The sequence below is a fragment of the Oreochromis niloticus genome, linkage group LG6 (assembly GCF_001858045.2).
Source record: "Oreochromis niloticus isolate F11D_XX linkage group LG6, O_niloticus_UMD_NMBU, whole genome shotgun sequence".
Taxonomy (NCBI): Eukaryota; Metazoa; Chordata; class Actinopteri; order Cichliformes; family Cichlidae; genus Oreochromis; species Oreochromis niloticus.
Window position 1 is genome coordinate 8,953,171 of NC_031971.2, and position 18,851 is coordinate 8,972,021.

Below are 18,851 nucleotides of genomic sequence, written 5' to 3' on the forward strand. Positions count from 1 at the left end.
ATGTTGGAACAGCCTCCACTAGTCTGGACTGATGATCCAGGAAAGCTGTCCTGCTTTGTTTCCCATCACAGTTTTCGGATCTCCACCGAAGGCTTAAAGTATTTACAGTGCTGCAGTCTGCCTTTCCTCCCCGAGCCTCCCTGAGGACGACATTACAGCTAATGGGAGATATATGGCCAAACAGATGGAGCTGGCATGCTGTGGACTGACGCTGTCTCTCAGAGTTTGAGGTTTTTGTTTGCTAGTTTGTTTGTTTATTTTAGAAATCTGGCCAGTTTTCAGGTTTGATCACAAATATCATTCCCCTCATAAGGTTGAGTGGCCAAGCACTAATCTGGAGGGCAACATGAAGAGAATTAGATAGGTGAGGAAAATCTTCCAGAAATGTTAACACACAAAAAAAACTATTTTAAATCTTGACACAATATACAGCTCTTTTTGTTTCTCATTAACACAAATGAGTAGAGACTTGGTTAGTGAAGGAAATATTGTTTTTATATGTTATATAAACACACACACGCAGACATAGACAGTCCAGCCCCAACAGCTTAAGTGGTAAAACATATTAAAGCTATTACAGAAAGCTCATTTACAGGTATTTACATAAACTGCTCTGCAGCCTCAAGTCCCTAAAACAATAATCAATAACTGTCAAATACATTCCTGCATTTGATAAAGCACCACATGTATTTTCATATGCTGGAAAAGTGGTCAGCTCACCAAAATTACAAAAGGACAATAATGTAAATCAAGTTTTGCAATATTTTCATGCCATGTCACTGCAAATAAAAGCACTCAAGTTGGATTATGATTTTTGTAATGTATGAGAGCAGATAAGGAGTATGCTAGCAGCCATTGTGATCCAGTTGAAAAAAAAAAAAAAGGGGCTGCAGTTCAATAGCAATGAGTGAGAATGAGAATGACTCCACCTAAATGATCTTATTGCTGTTAAGTATTTGTAGGTAAATATAATTACAATTGCTAGTTTATGTTTGGTTGTTTTGTTTTGACAAACAAATTATGATGTTTGCAAATATTTATCTGTATTATTATTTTTCCTTCTTGAGATTGACGCTGATTTCGTTTGTATTTTTTTATTATTGCTCATGTTCCCTGTGGTTTGTCCCGGATGTTTGTATTTTGCATTCTCATGCATGACCTCTGAACTGCTCGATGATCTTTGCCTTTTCCCTGGACCTCATTTGGATTGTTTGCTGTGCTGTCTGATTCCCCGTGTATGATCTCTGACAGTGTTTTGCATTAAAGATTGGGATGTTTCTGCAAATATTTGGTAGCATTTTGTAATAAAACTCACAACTAAGGGCGTAATTCAGTGTATTTTATATGAAATTACAATGTAATTATATTTACTGGCAGGTAGACTAGAATAAGAGGGTAACAAGTCAGGCTTTTGCAAGAAACCTGTAAAGTAATTTTAAGTATTCGGTTACTTGCAGTGAGTAAATTCTACTTTGAGTAAATTACAGTATAATGTGTAAAGCCTGGAAGTCAAATGTGTTTAAGTCACTCCATAATGTAATCATTTCCTGTAAAGCACCTGAAGTTATGCAATGCTTCAAATCGACCTTGTGTCTGTAAGCTGGTGATGTTTCATGGAGTTGCCTAATGTATTTGCAATCATTTTATATTAGGACAGTGGATCTTGTAGCTTCAGCATTTCCATTTCTGCATGGCTACATACAGTTGGTGGAATGGTGGTGGATGTGGGACGTTTTTGTAATTTGGATGAACTGACATTTTAAATTGCTTCTGTGAAAGAGGACATTTGTTTAATGAATAGCCGACTGTCACAATGCATTTCACTCTGACAGATTCTATGTTGCTAAGAGGCATCACACCATAAATGTCACATAAAACTGATTGCACAGATTTTAAATTCCTGAAAAATCGGTGTAACGTCTTATTAAAAAGTACCTGAAAGCGGGTGATCACGGAAAATGGCACAAAAAGTAAGATCTTTGTACGATAAAGTATTTCTAGTGCAAAGAAATTATTTTAACTTTTTTCCCCTATGCTGTACCAGTTGTGCCACTTCTTTCCTTTTTCTTTTTAAGGTTTAGGTTTAAGCATTTTGGGCCGTCTTTATTTAACAAAACAACATTTTCCTCTCTGGATTGAAAGGAATATTTAAGCACCTAAATTGATTTGTGCGCTAGCAAGTCCCTGTTTCTTGGCACAAAGTAATATCCCTGGGAAAAAGACTTAATAATCGAACCCACGCAGCCTGCCCATCCTGCCTTCTCTTCACTGGATGCTGGGAGCCACCAGGTATCCGTTGAAGGTGATGTAAACATCCACGTCGTCGCTGTAAATGGCGTTCTCCCGCTCTCTTTTGTAGAGCCGCACCCAGACCTCATCATTCAGAGCCAGATCCAGCATGACGCTCTGACTCTGCATGATGGACCTCTCGCTGGGCTGAGCGTACAGGATCACCTGCTCCTTGTCGTTGTGCATCAGGTGGAGGTATGTCTCCTTAAAATTCCACGTGTGGATATTGACGTTGAAGAAGTAGATCCCGGGCACGTAGCAGTAGAACTTGCCTTTGAACATGTTAAAGTGCTCGTAGAGGTTGACAAACACAGTGTCAAACACCAGCGCCTGGTAGTAGTCCAGGCTGTGCAGGGACTTGCGGCGTCCCACAGAGAAAGAAGAGTGAGGGATCTTGCAGGCGTCTCCGGGTGCGCCTGCTTGGCCTTTGCTGCCTTTAGGGCCCATGGGGCCTCGGTAGCCGGGAGGGCCCTCCAGACCTGGTTTTCCGGGTGTACCTTTGTCTCCTTTGTCTCCTTTATCACCTAAAGGGAGGAAGACAGAAAACCCACAAGCTTGATTTGCATGTTTGAATATTTTAACCCTTTAAAGCCTGAACAGTGAAATAATTGCCAGAAAATTCTATATTCTTGAAAATATAGTGTTTAGTAAACCTTCTGATGAAATCTTTCATTTTTAAATTTCATATATGAGTTTATATGAGTAGAAGTCTCAAAAACTCACAGTCTCAACACATGTATCAAATATGATACATTTGGCTTGAAGCTGTTAACAGACATTTTAATAAGGAAGAGGTTAGCTTTTGCAAAGTGAGATATACTGGTGCTCACTGTACCCATTAATAGCAAAGGCGTGTCAAGACCACATTAATTTATTCCCAGCTGACTGCACCAGATGTTTTTTTCTTCCGAGAACACAAAGTGATCTTGCCATTTAGCAAAGTGCAGCATTTAGTTGGAATCAAAGATTTTCTCTCAACTCTTCCATTTTCAGGTCTCCGTTTTATTGTGCGCACAGTACCATTAAGCCTGAAATTTTTCATAGTGACTACAAATCTAGAAACAGTAACAAATTCCAGTAAACCTTTTATATCTGACATTTCAAATCCTGCTTATAAATCTAAAGGAACTCTTTCATTCAAAGTAGTGCTTATTTTAAACTTGACCTCCTCGTGGGCTTTAAGACGGAATGTTCAGGTAGACCTTGTGAGGATAGCATGTCTGTAAAAAGCATTTGTTTCCAGAATCTACTGCCTCATTAAATTTGAAGTAATCACAGCCAAGAAGGAACTGTAATAATTTCATTTAAACACATTTATTTCTCCTTTTTCTGCTGCTGTTCCAGGCATCTGAAGGTGAACTGCTTTAAAGTCTGCAGACACCCTGAGACATGAGCTCTACTGGAGGAATGAGCATCATTATTCTAAAACTGACTTGGAGCTTTCGTGGTGACAGTGGAGCGCACTGTTTCATAAAATCTTCCATAAAAGAACAAATAGGGGTTGGTGCAATCCAAAGGTATCAAAATGGTCATCTAGCCTTGCTTCCTTTAATTTGCCTCCCTTTTGGCCATACAAACTGATTGGTGTATGAATTAAATGCACCAATCAGTCATAACATAACAAGACCACCTGTCTAATATTGTGTTGGTCCCCCTTTTGCTGCTAAAACAGCCCTGACCCATCAAGGCATGGACTCCACTAGACTCCTGAAGGTGTGCTGTGGTATCTGGCGCCAAAATGTCAGCAGCAGACCCTTTATGTCCTGGAAGTTGCGAGGTGCGACCTACATGGATTGGACTTGTTTGTCCAGCACATCCCACAGATGCTCAATTGGAATTAGATCTGGGGAATTTGAATGTCAAGTCAACACCCCAAACTCACTGTTGTGCTCCTCAAACCATTCATGAAGCACTTTTGCTTTGTGGCAGGGAGCATTATCCTGCTGGAAGAGGCTCCAGTCATCAGGGAACACCATTTCCATGAAAGGGTGTACATGGTCTGTAACAGTGCTTAGGTAGGATGTTAAGGTAACATCCACATGCATGCCAGGATCCAAGGTTTCTCAGCAGAACATTGCCCGAAGCATCACACTGCCTCTGCCAGCTGGTCTTCTTCCCATAGTGCATCACTCACACACTGCCATCTGCTTGATTTAAAAGAAAACGTGATTCATGAGACTAGGTCACCAGGAACACCACACAAGAGCTGCAATTTTGGAGATGCTCTGACCAAGTCATCACAGTATGGTCCTTCAATCAAACACATGAACTATGAGAACACAATGTTTTCTTGCTCCCTAATATATCCCAGCCACTGGCAGGTGCCATCATGAAGAGATAATCAGTTTTATTCACTTCACCTGTCAGTAGTCATAGTATCATACCTGATTGGTGCATGTTCAGCTTAAAATATAATGTTTTTAAAAAATTGCTAGGATATGTTTTCCTAGTTTTTATTTGCTCTTTTTTTGTTTATATCCGTCTTCCCTGGTGGATTCTGCTAAGCTGCCACCACATGCCACCAAATCGTCCTCTGGATTTTAAATTTAAATGCGATGTGACAACAAGCTCTAAAAATGATTAATGAGATTTTGTGTCCTCCTGTTGTCAGTACTGACTGAAATGTCTCTATTTAGCGAACATTTTGAGTGGTGCTATTATTCCCGAAACACAAGAGAATACTTTTGAGCTGATTGTACATTTGCATGTCAAGTGACACTGCTTATTCGGTAAGCCTTCCTACATGCCATCACCATATCGCTGTGGAACAGCTGTAAAAAGATGTGAGCCAAGAAAAGACTCAGTCATACATAAACAGAAGCTAATTTAGGAACAGTGCAGCTTACTGAAATTAGCGGATGAAAAGTGGGTGACCATTTTCACTTTCAGCTGACAGCAGAGTTGGCTCAAATCTATCATCAAGGATCTACATGCAACTTTATTATAGCAATATTCTAGGCCAATTCAAAACTGGCTTGACAAGCCTAAAGGCAAGCACGCTCCCCATTTTCTGCCATATATACTGACTGGCCACTTCATTAAACCTATTCAACTGCTCGTTAATGCAAATATCTAATCAGCCTATCACATGGAGGAAGCCTAGTGCATTTAGGAATGTAGACGTGGTCGAGACAACCTGCTGAGTTTAAAACTGAGAATCAGAATGGAGAAGAAAGGTTATTTACGTGACTCTAAAAGTGGCATAGTTTTTGGTTCTAGATGGGCTGATTATTTCAGAAACTGATGATCTTCTGGGATTTTCCAAAACAACCATGTGTAGGGTTTACAGAGAATGGTCCGAAACAGATAAAATATCCAGTGAACAGCGTTTCTCTGGGCGAAACTGATTTGTTGATGTCAGAGGTCAGCGGGAAATGGCCAGACAGCTTTGAGCTGATAAGAAGGCAACAGTAACTCAAAAAAACAGTCATCATGAATGCACAAGATGTCTACCCTTGCAGCAGAATGGCTACAGCAGCAAAGGATCACAGTGTGGGCTTTTGGCTACAATTTTTACACAGACTCATCTAAATTGGGCAATAGAAGACTGAAAAAATGTTGCCTGGTCTGATGAATCTCAATTTCTGCTGCAACGTTCAGATGGTGCGGTCAGAACTTGGCGTAAACAACATGAAACTACGGCTCCATCCTGCCTTGTACAGTCCTGATCAAAAGTTTAAGACAGCTTGAAAAACGGCAAAAAAAAAAAAATCATATTTTGCATGGTTGGATCTTAACAAGGTTCCAAGCAGAGCTTCAACATGCAACAAGAAGAAATGGGAATGAGACAAAACATTTTTGAGCATGCAATTTATTGAAAACAACGTTTAAACTGAAACAGGCTGTTTTCCAGCTGATCAAAAGTTTCAGACCACATGCCAAGAGTTCATGATCAAGAGTTCAGGCTAGTGGTGTTAATTGTTTGGAAGATACTGGAATTATATTATTGCTTGGGGTTTTCTCCTAAATACTGTAGTGCCTGTACAAAGACATTACACTATAGATATGGACTGAGCAAGCGTCCATATGCTGCACGGCTGAGAGTGGCCGGTCAGGGTTTGAGTCTTACCCGTGGCCCTTTGCTGCATGTCTTCCTCTCTGTCTTTCCCCCACTTTCCTGTCAGTCTTTATTGTCTCTATCAAAATGAAGTCATAAAAAGGCCCAAAAAATATAGAAAAGAGAAGATTACACTATAGATTTTTTGCTTTTAGACAAAAAAACCCAAAACTGGTGTATGATAGTTTTGTCAGTTTTGAGAGGCTCTGAGGTTATAGGGTGATGAAAAGAAACCTGTAAGTATAACTTTTTGCGAAGTCTTGCTGAGCTTGCTTTGCATTACTTTAGGCAGCTAAAACTGTGGTTATGAGTTAAACACCTCTGGGATCGCTAAACCCCACAGGAAGAAGCCACAGTGCTTCCCTCTTTCACCATGACCAACACTTCCTGTAGAGGTAAACACTGCTCATCCTCTCCACAGAGCCACAGTGACATCTCCAGCTGTGACCAGCATCCAAACAAAAAAGTCCTGAGAAGAGTTACAGCAGTTTCCACAAACAGTAGCTTAGCAGCACATCTGGTCACAATGACCTACAGTAAGTGACTTATCTGGCAATAATACATAGTTACTGTTACATGTTGCAAAATACTTAGATGGGAAAAAACCCCATTGTTTCTTTGGACTGGAAACTATTATATATATATATATATATATATATATATATATATATATATATATATATATACACAATGGGTTTTTTTCTCATCTAAGTATTTTGCAACATGTAACAGTAACTAAGTGTGAAATATACACTTTTAGGGAATGGGTTTTAATTCAATTACTAACTTTCATGCGCCCATTTTAATACATCCACTAGATAGCATAGAATAGTATTTTAAATATCACTAAAACTTCTGAAATAAATGAACCATCTGTTGCTTTTCTTGTAGGCAAATACAGGTCTATGACTCTGTCTGTAGGTTTAGGATATTAATTCAATTCAATTCAATTCAATTTTATTTATATAGCGCCAAATCACAACAAAAGTCGCCTCAAGGCGCTTTATATTGTACAGTAGATAGCACAATAATAAATACAGAGAAAAACCCAACAATCATATGACCCCCTATGAGCAAGCACTTTGGCGACAGTGGGAAGGAAAAACTCCCTTTTAACAGGAAGAAACCTCCGGCAGAACCAGGCTCAGGGAGGGGCGGCCATCTGCTGCGACCGGTTGGGGTGAAAGAAGGAAAACAGGATGAAAGACATGCTGTGGAAGAGAGACAGAGATTAATAACAGATATGATTCGATGCAGAGAGGTCTATTAGCACATAGTGAGTGAGAAAGGTGACTGGAAGGGAAAAACTCAATGCATCATGGGAATCCCCGGCAGCCTACGTCTATTGCAGCATAACTAAGGGAGGATTCAGGGTCACCTGGTCCAGCCCTAACTATATGCTTTAGCAAAAAGGAAAGTTTTAAGCCTAATCTTGAAAGTAGAGATAGTGTCTGTCTCCCGAATCCAAACTGGAAGTTGGTTCCACAGAAGAGGGGCCTGAAAACTGAAGGCTCTGCCTCCCATTCTACTTTTAAATACTCTAGGAACAACAAGTAGGCCTGCAGTGCAAGAGCGAAGTGCTCTAATAGGGTGATATGGTACTACAAGGTCATTAAGATAAGATGGGGCCTGATTATTTAAGACCTTGTATGTGAGGAGCAGGATTTTGAAATCAATTCTGGATTTAACAGGAAGCCAATGAAGGGAAGCCAAAACAGGAGAAATATGCTCTCTCTTTCTAGTCCCTGTCAGTACTCTTGCTGCAGCATTTTGGATCAGCTGAAGGCTTCTCAGCGAGTTTTTAGGACTTCCTGATAATAGTGAATTACAGTAGTCCAGCCTGGAAGTAATAAATGCATGAACTAGTTTTTCAGCATCACTCTGAGACAGGATATTTCTAATTTTAGAGATGTTGCGCAAATGGAAGAAAGCAGTCTTACATATTTGTTTAATATGTGCATTGAAGGACATGTCCTGGTCAAAAATGACTCCAAGGTTTCTCACAGTGTTACTGGAGGCCAAGGTAATGCCATCCAGAGTAAGAATCTGCTTAGATACCATATTTCTAAGATTTTCAGGGCCGAGTACAATAACCTCAGTTTTATCTGAATTAAGAAGCAGAAAGTTAGCGGCCATCCAGGTCTATTACGATCAGATGGTTATGAGTCACTGAATGTCTGGAAAAAGATCAGACGGTGTTCCTTTCCCAGGCCTGAGGCCTCAAAAGTGGTATACATGGCAGTATGGACGGAGATTGTAACAGCAGTTACAAGTGGAAAGTTAAATGAGAATTGCTGTAAATATTCAGGAATGACTGCAACAATAAACTTGTTATCAAAGAGAGTCACATGCACTTACAAAAGCACTGATTAGCCAATGTGGACACTGCTGTCCTGTGTATCCAGTACATTTCAAGCAACACTTCTTTTCATTTGCTTTTGATTTACTTGGAATGAATCTAGAGTCCAAAAGTGGATCAAGACCCACAAGTTGAGCAACTTAAAAGATAAACTTAAGATAAACATGTTAATTTAGGAACTGAAAGTACACTGACACTGAAAGCAGCAAATGTTAAACTGCAGGGTTTCATAGAAACAAACAGAAGATCCAATCACAAAAATTAAGCAACATTGCACGACACCAAGACTTAACTCCAAAGCCATGCATTTTGGAATCAACTTGACAGAAAGGCAGACTTGAAAGGTCAGAGGTCAAATGTGACCTGATAATTGGATGGAAACTATAACGTGTATTTAGACAATACCTAAATGTTGCAAATACAAACTAAGGCAACAGATTTTTAAGCATAGTTTTAGCGATAAAGACCTTTTATGAAAGTTTGGTCTTATTTGACCTTGAAGAAGCCGTCAGAGGTACAAAGTAATTATTATGATGGCTAATATTTCAGGATGAATAACAAGCCCTGATCAGAAGACCTGTGAGTCCTGCTGGTGACATATGGATACAAAAGTTTGCTAATATAGGTGGGTGATTCACCATGCACAGCCCTAAAGGTGAACAACAGAACTTTTTCCCAGAGAGCTGATTCTGTTTGTCTGAATGTTGCATTTTCACTCAGTCATCCAGGTGATTTCTTCAGTCTCAGTTGACTGCAGGTTTCCCCAACCTTATAAACAGTACATTTGTTAATATGAGCACCACTGAGCAACAATAGGCCGTGAGTTCAGTTTTATGATTATTAATATGCAAATTGTCATGACCTTTGATGGATGGCCATGAGTACCATTCACAGAGAGCTGGTTAAATGCTGCAGTTGTAAGATGTTTAAAATGCACCATTAGGCCCCCTCCTTGTTTCTACCAATAAAAACACAATGTCCAGATGAACAGAATCAGGTTTCTGGGATTTCTTCACCTGGACGTTTGAGGATGGATCAAGACACCAAATTAACTTTTCAATGTAATGCTACTAAAGAAAAATGTGTGGGTGTAAATTCTGATTTGCCCATAACTGAAGGTTCGGGTTTCTTTTGAGAAATTTGGCAGCCTAGTGTCTCTCAAACTGAGATGTTCTTACTGACTATGGTTACACTGTTTGAGTAAAACCAACAGCACATACTACAGCATTTTTGATCATGCACTTAGTTCAGTTTGTTGCTGTGCAATGCAAAGTTGCTTCACATTTTGACTCCCCACTGGGTCCATGAAATTACAGTTGATGAGGAAAGTTGTGCCATGGCACAAAAACACTTGAACTGTGTTTGCATGTGAGTAGCTTAATGATAGACCAGCAGAGACATTTTTGTGGTTCAATGGTTGGACTGGTTTACGGGCTGATTGTGGGTCAGAACAGACTTGGCATGTCCGGTAATCAAAGAACCAACAGATAAAACAACGGAGTGATGACACATCATCTGGATCGCTTTGGCTCTGGCTGAGTTGGCTGACTGGCTTATCATATTAAACACACATGTTCTTGCAAATCCCTCTCCAATTCCATTTGTGCAACTCTTGCATTGGGAAATCCCACTGATTCCCACTTTTTAATCCCACTGAATCTCTCATAACACTTCCCCCTCTTTCTCTTACCTCCATTGTATATATATGTACTAGTATGTGCATGCACAGATAAAGCCACACAGATGCACAAACACTGACACTTAAAATCTTCACTGTTGGCCTTCCTCACTGCCTGCAGTAACAATAACTCAAACAGGCTGTCAAGGATTTGACTGTGTAATCAGGTGTAGTAAGCACAGGATCCTCAGTGTTTATAGGAGGGCAGATTAAGGAGTCAAACTGGACCAGTTCCAGGTTTGATCTAATCCGCTTCTTTTTAATTTAAAGTGGGCCTGAGGTCTATAAGTTACCAGGACATGTTTTGTTGGTCCTTTTTCCCCACTTTCTGCTTGATGTGGGTCTATAGCTGGGTAACCGAGCCCAAGTGTACTGGTGTTAATTTGTGGTTATTGAAGTAACCACGTTTTTGGTTTTTTTAAAGAAAATACACAATGTGGGAAGAATTTGCTCAGAAATATTTGTGATACTGAAAATGGGTTGTGATAAAGAGCTTTAAGATCAGGTAAACTTTAAGGTTTCTCACATTTATTTTAATATTGCCCTTTAGTTGGTAAGTATTAGTAGACACTATTGCAACAAGACAACCTAGGCCTTTTTTGGACCACTGAAACTCTGGGAAACCAAAGTAACTGCCTGCTTACTTGGCAATGCAGTCTAGAGCCTGATGAATTATATGGTGTTTTTCTCTCTCTAAATGGGCCACTTTGGGTTGTAAGTTGAAATTATCTTTGAGTTTAGTTTAGACCAAGTCTGAGTATCCTACAGCCAGTTTCAAATCAAGTTACCGATTCTCTTAAAACTCATTGCATGAATAAGTTCAGGTTAGATGCAGTCCAGAACTGGATGTATGGACAACCTGCCATTGGTTCAAACTCTGAACCCCATGAAGACTCTTAGTAACCTCCAGTAACACAGTATCATTTCACTAGCTGGGACCACATCCTCGGTAACGATGGGCGATGAGGGACGAGGAAGTGTGAACTGGTGCTGCGGTTTGGGGAAGGCCTCGAAGGGGACTGGCAATGGCTCCCGGGCCGGGCAGATCCCCATGTACTAATGAGAAATGAATGAAGTAAAGGAAGAGAGGAGAAGAGAGGGAAAATGGGGGGGAAGGGTGGGGCATGAGAATGAGAACAGCAGGTATTGGTGAAGGGGGCTTTAATAGCCTGAGGCCAGAGGGGGCGTGAAGGAGGAGTGGTGCCACTCCTGAAATTCAGATGATAACAGACAGGTAGCAGTCTGTTTATGTAGGCTCCAAGTTAAAATGTCGAACTTTACCGCAGAAACAAACATATTTAGAGCCTGATACAGAAAAAATACTAGCAGCCACCAGTGCTGGTCCTCAGTAGATGTGTTCTGGATTTATCTTGTTCACGAAGTTGGGTGTCCATGCTGCCCACCCCTCGGTCTGTTTAAATCAGTGAACTGGACCTCTTTGATGTTGGTGCTGTTGGTGCTTTTATGGGATTTTAAATATTTTCAACTCTATTAAAAGTAATATTATTTGCCCAATTACCTAACAGAATGTCCAAGAAGTCTGTGATGGTCAGGATGTGCGTCACCACTTCTACTGTTGCCTGGATTCCTGAGTATCTATCAGAGAGGCCTCTATGTGGCAGAAGACAGGAGGCTTTTTATAGCTCTATATATTATTGTGACGTGCTTTTTAACAAACTGCAAACTCCCTTTGTTTGGCCCTTGGCCTTTGAGCTTTGGCTTGTTGACTGATTCATTTATTATAACACAATGTCATTCCACCTTAATGAAAATTCATCCTTGCATACATTGATATGTTGATACTGATATACATTTCCTACCACAGATACTGTGAAAAGCCACCCTTGTCACTAGTATTTGGCTGCCTGCTGCTTTACAAAATGTTAAAAAGCAGCTGATTTTTGAAGTGGTTCCAGATTCTTTCTGTTACGCGAGTATCTAATTTCCTTTTCACAGACAATCTCTCATTTTACTCTCAGTTCCACTCAGCCATCACTGCATGGCTACACTTAGCAGCTCTATTCCATTATTATAGATATGTGATTACTCTCCTGATTACGCAGTACTCTTGTCTCACACACACACACACACACACACACACACACACACACACACACACACACACACACCTGGAAAAGGAAAAGCACAGACTTTGTAAATGCAGCTTAAAATAGAGCCCTCGTAGTACACACTTTGAAGAGTGAATGATTTTTTTTAGGAAATTAACAAGCAACAATTCTCCAATCATGGCATCATTTACAGAAGGTCCCGTACCTGACCATCAAAGTGAAGCTGCAATTATCAACTGAACGCAGTCTGTAATCAGCAGTGTTTCAGGGCTTAACAGAAGCTTTTCAAGTCCCTGGTACCTTTGAGGATGGTCATGTTAATGACAGTTCGGACTTCAGGCATTTGATACTGAGCCGTGGCTGCGGGAGAATCTTGCTGGTCGCAGCATCGTCTGCAGAGTCTGGAAGGAGACCTGGAGGGGGAGGGGACACAGCAAACCAAGGGGAGGAGCAACAGCAGCCCGAAACACCCCGACAACATGGCTGTCTCAACCTGAAGGAAGGAAAGAAAAGAAATAAGTGATCAAAATAATGGTAATGCTCCAGGACAATGTTAAACTGTATGTCCATATGATGCCATAGTGATGGCAGAGTTTACAGATGCATGCAACTTTATGGCTCATATAATAATAATGGTGTTTTTACTCTCTAATCAAGAGGAATTTGAAAATGAAAAATAGATCAGGCCCCAAACCAACATTTTTTTGGGTTAGTTATGTTGTTGGTGTATTTTTCACATTCCTGTGGAAATCTGGTCAATAAATCTGGACTATAACTGCATCTTCTCAGAAGACAATAATATTGACAGTAATTCTCAGGTTTCCCTCGCAGCCCTTATTAGCCATTGTGTACCTACATTTAGTGATCTATACAAGATATAATATACTACAATGCAATTTTACCATGACATTGTGGTTTTAGAGTTGCAGCAAGAAGTACTCAAAAACAAAGGCTTGAAAACACCGTACTACTTCTTAAAAGTATGTTTGGCATTTTGAAATTTAAGAACCCAAATTCAAATCAAACACCATGTTATTTTAGGATTATCGTATAGTATCCAGAGGATTAAGAAGTGAAACATAAGTCTTTCTATAGACTAGAAACAAGAGTGAGAAAGTTTTCTGAAGCTGGGAATTTGATCACAACATAAAACAAAATTATTATACTGGTTGGGGATCTTTTCAAAACTGTTTATTACAAATGAAACTTGAGTGCATAATTGAAGGTTATGAAGAAAAAAAACAAAAGTTGTCCATCATTTTGTGCCTGTGTAACAGTAACCATAACACAGACAATATGACACTTGATTGATGCTTTACCCAGAGTGCTTTATGGTAAAGTGAGTACATATGTTTCCAAGCTGCATAACCCAGAGGCAGCCAGACCCTCCCACCCTGAAAGTGTAACCACAGAGAAACACAAGACCATAAAATCCATCTGGTTAAAAGGGGAATGCTACAATCTTTTCCTTTGAGCTTCATTACACAACTAGAGGCACAAACTTTGATGTTGTATTAAATGCAAATCTCAAGATTAGTCTACATTGGGTTCTACAGTGAGCTCTAAGGAGCAGGGGATGTAACACTGACTGGTGGACAGTGAGCACCCCTCATGCTGGATCTCAGCACATTTTGTTTTCTGCTGCCCCAACCGGTCATGGCAGATTGCGCCCGTCCCTCAGCCTGGTTCTGCTCAAGGCTTCTTCTGTTAAAAGGGAGATTTTCCTTCCCACCATCACCAAGTGCTAGCTGATAGGGGGTCGTCTGGCTTTTTCTTTATTATTGTACTATCTTTACTTTGCTCGAGGCGGCTGTTGTTGTGATTTGGCACTATAAAAAAATTAAATTAAACTGGAATCAATTGCCCAGTTTGTTGTTAACTACATATTGGTGCCTGTGGCTCAGGAATGGGAGCAGGCCATCTAAATACTTGAAGGATGGTTGATTGACCCCTGGCTGTTCCAGTCTGCATGCCATAGTATCCTTGGGTAACCCTGATTTGCTTCTGAATGACACATGTTGTATAAAGTGCTTTGAGTGCTCATTTTCCCCAACACTACTAGCTACAGAAAATAGTCAATCAACAATCAGTCAGTAAAAATCTGAATATTGATCTAATATTTTTCCCTTTACATGTGTTGTAATTTTCTGTTTTCTCAGAGAAGCATCTAAGTCTCTGAAAACAGTCTTTATAAAAAAGTTTATTTGATAGAATTAGAGGCCTGCTGCTGTAGGAAATGAAGCCCATGAGAGTGGTATTGTTAGGCCATAAAACCAAAACCGCATGTGCTTGTCTGGTCTGCATTTTTCACCTTTTCCTCTTATTCCCTCTCATCTATTTCATTTTCATCCTCAAACACAATGCTTCTGAAAAGGAACAACATAACAGAACGAGAGGAAATGTTTGTGTGAGAAAGGAGAAAACTAAGGAAATGAAATAAACAGGGAAGAGACGGATGACAGATTCTCTGAGGTTTTTACAGTGATGGATGAATGTTAAAAGGATTTGAGATGATGGATGGTGCATGACTGTGAGGAAAAATGAAATAACCGGAGTGCTGCCCCAACATTTTTATCTGACTACTGATAGTAAAATATAACAGTTATTATCTGCCTCGTTATTACAGCCTGTCAGATGTCACGCAACGCATCTGTGCTCTATTCTGCAACATGTCTGAAAAATTAGGCTCAGATTTATCATATGAATTTGTATTTCTGTCATTTTGGCAATATTCTGTGGCGAATGCAACAAGAAATGGCCTTCAGTTCCCTTTAAAGACAATCCAGACTAAAGCTGTATTTCTGTCACAAAGCAGTAACCATAAGAAGAGGATGAGTGGTGCAGCTTGAAAGTGCTTACGCTGGAACGTTGAGCTGGTGTGGAAAATCTAAGTGATTATTTGGATTTTTTTCTTGGAGAGCTGTCAAGTGTGGATTCACTGCAGTTGACATACAAAAAAATACATTTTGCAGACTTCAAAGAATCCCACATGCTACTGTATATTTGCTCTCCGGTTACCAGAGTGTGCCCCAATGGGTGGCTTATTTTTACAGCAAGTCCTGTGTCACAGGAACGCAGCACACAGGACAGGGAAGCGCTCAGCAGACACTCTGCTTGACTGACTGGCAACCTGTCAGATTATAAAAATCCAACCCTTAGTGACAGGAAGTAATATTACTGCAGTCCCAACATAGGAAACACTTGTTGAAATTATAGGTTTTGGTCAGTGGAGGCAGTGCCCAGCTGCTGTGCACTGCGATGAAGAAAAGATGCATCTTCTTGGGTTTTCTGAAGCAGCTTTCGCACCTCAACCTTAGATAATGAGAAGAATCGGGTCGTTCTGATGTCCTTTCTCTCATGTGGCGTGTAGGACTAAACACAGAGACAAGGACACTCACTCACACCTATGGCTCATTCAGAAGCACAAGCTGATATCTCTGTGTTGGTGTTGTTCCTACATTATGACACTAACATTGGTCAAAGATCAACTTCACAACTAACCAGTGACATTGTGTGAGCGTTAGCAGAAGCCAAGAAGTTAACTAATGCAATTAAAAACCATTGCTAGCAAACCAACATGAACAACCTACATTTGGCCAACAGCAAAGCAAACTAAATAAAATATTTGTTCATTATATAAATGAATAAAGAAAATGCTTAAAATGCTGACCATTTGTTCTCAAAGAGAGTTTTATATAAAACTCAAAGTTATGACATTACAAAAATTACAATTACAATGTTGATCCTGGACCAACATTATTATGATGGGAACAACACCAACACGGGGATATCAGATACATCCATTTAGAATTAGCAGTTCACCAGTAACAAGCATGTGTTTGCAGTGTGAGCGAAAGCCAAAGTTACCAGAAAGGACCAACACGTGTGTACCTCTGTCTTAACAAGTCCTAAAACAGTTCAGGGCTCCAGCAGTGTTCATGAAAACAGCTTTAACAGGTCAAAGCTTCAGCAATATTTGTGCCATATAAAAACGGCCAACATGTTTTGGCTTCTTGACTTCACCAGGGCCAAATACTGTACAAATGCCCACATGCATATCAGTGAACCAACTAAAGGGACTATCATGGTCATGTGTGTGTCCTACGCAGAGCCTATGCATAGCTTTTCAGACCATGTCTACGTATTGTAGCTATTAACCATCACCAGGGGGCAGTGTCCATGGGGCTCACTATTAAACCAATCAGCTTTTGCCCTATGTATGCCATGCTCACCTTCAGGCCAGCTCTGTTCCTTTTTGTAGGACTGCATGCAGCCACATATGTAAAGGATGCATATCTCACATCACCCTGATAGCTGAATATCAACACAAATGAACACCAACAAGGTTATATCAATTCTGCTTAACAGGATGGGTTGGAAATGTGATCATGTGGCTTCAGGCCAGTCACTGTAAATGGCAAAGGTGAGGGTCCAGCATTAAACGTGGGTAGCAACATTATTTGATGCATGAGTGCATTTAAAGGTATTGTTTAGGATTTGCCCCTAAAAGTACCACTTGAGGTCCTCCACTTTGGTCTAACCTGGTATATCCCAACCCCTACTCACCAGATTGCCAAGAATATCTACTTATTTATTTATTTTTAATAACTAATATCATAGTCTCCAAAAAATGAAGTGACATTTCCTCCAGCACCATGTGTTATCCTTTTGTGGCTTTTGGTAACACGTCTTGGCACGACCGTAACATTTGTCACAGATCTCCATGGCAGAGGATGCGTCTTATAAGCCCAGCCAATTCTTACTAAATTGCTTCTTACAGTTTTAAAATTAAATCTCCACCTGTCTTTAATAAGTTCTACATTTACATGCTTAGGTTTTTGAAAACTAATGACGTGCTTTACTAAAGACTTTGTAATAAGGTTCCATTCAGCGGGTTTCCTGTATTTAGCAAAATTTGAAAATACTGCAGAAATGTGAAGGGGGATAAACAGAAACATGAGTTATACTTGAAGATTTTGGGCAAGCACACAGCAGGCTGACACACCCTTGGCCTTATTTCATTATGCAACATGCTGTCAAATTGATTAGGCCCCATGTTCAGCTTGCTTTAAGGCAGGAAAAGAAAGTGTGCAACAGACGTTTTAAAGTTACTGAAAGCTATGCAGCTACAAAGGCAATAATAATTAGTCAGATTTTATAGCTGGTTTAATATCATCAAACGGGAACAAAAATTAATCTCTTACATCATGCTCTACCAACATACATCACCCCAATGCGTTCGTGTGCGTGCGTGCGTGCGTGTGTCTGTGAATCATAACAAGTAACAACCACTAATCAGCTGATCAACACACACTGCACTCATGCAGCTGTTATAATGAATTGGTTTAAGAAGCCACGTCTACAACGCCAGAGCATCAACTTGGCGTGCAGCTGCACTCCGGATAAAGCACATACGCGCGCACACGCACGCAATGTCGGGCAGTGGGCCGGCGCGTGAGAGCGTGCGCGGTGATATAGCTGCTGGGGTAAGTTTGCAAAAGACAAAAAAAAAAAAAAAAAAAAAAAAACTACTGCTGAGTTGGCGACTTGTGAACAACTTCTTCAGCCTCTGCACGTCTCTGCAAGCGCACCGCCGGCTGCTTTTTTCTTTATCTCCATTCACCGTTTCTTTCCTTTTTTTTTGTACAGCATTACGATGCAGAGTAGGTCGATTGTCATAAAGTCGCTGTCACATCTTGTCAGAGTGTCTGGTCGCTTTTCTTACCTGCAGGAGTCTCAGACGAGGAGGAAAAGCAGACTGCTGGTGTCAGACTGAGAGGAGGAACAACTGAGAAGAAACCTCTCTCTCTCTCTCTCTCTCTCTCTCTCTCTCTCTCTCTCTCCTCTATACACACACATTCCCTCCCTCCCACTCCTGTATATAACCTACCCTCACACACAGCACAACAAATCCTCCTCTTTCATCAAATAACATAAAGTCAGTGTTACTCCCTACTCCCTGGTGTGTTCATTTCCTGCAGCCCTTCCTCCACACATAGTCTCTCTCTCTCTCTCTCTCTCTCTCTCTCTCTCTCTCTCTCTCTCTCTCTCTCTCTCTCTCTCTCCTTAAACTCCAGATCCATCACTCTTACTTAACAGAGAGTCAAGGCAGCTGTGCTTCCATCCAGGAGTTTTATAACAGGGAGCTAAAAGTGGCATGAGGGGCTGTCACCACCCAAACTCTAATATAGGTCATCGCTCACTTCTGTCCAGGCAGCACAGATGCCCATGACTCAGATTCTGGACTGCAGCAACATATTTTCATTTAATTTGTTCCATTACAAAACTATCACCTTCATAAAGTCCTGCTGTAGCTGCTGTTAACACTGTGAAAATGCATAACCAGCATTTTGTCCCCTAAATGTCTGTCTTTCAGTGTAAAACAGTCAGCATCCCTTT

General features: G+C 40.5%; 1 protein-coding gene across 1 annotated transcript; it reads right to left on the bottom strand.

Moving 5' to 3' along the window:
- Positions 1-473: 473 nt before the first annotated feature.
- c1qtnf6b (C1q and TNF related 6b) lies at positions 474-18,350 on the bottom strand. The gene is made up of 3 exons (XM_003459346.5): positions 18,178-18,350; positions 12,753-12,945; positions 474-2,813 (listed from the first exon to the last, which is right to left on the bottom strand). The coding sequence occupies exons 2-3, from the start codon at positions 12,931-12,933 to the stop codon at positions 2,266-2,268; spliced, it is 729 nt and encodes a 242-aa protein (XP_003459394.2). The 5' UTR covers positions 12,934-12,945; positions 18,178-18,350; the 3' UTR covers positions 474-2,265.
- Positions 18,351-18,851: the final 501 nt, after the last annotated feature.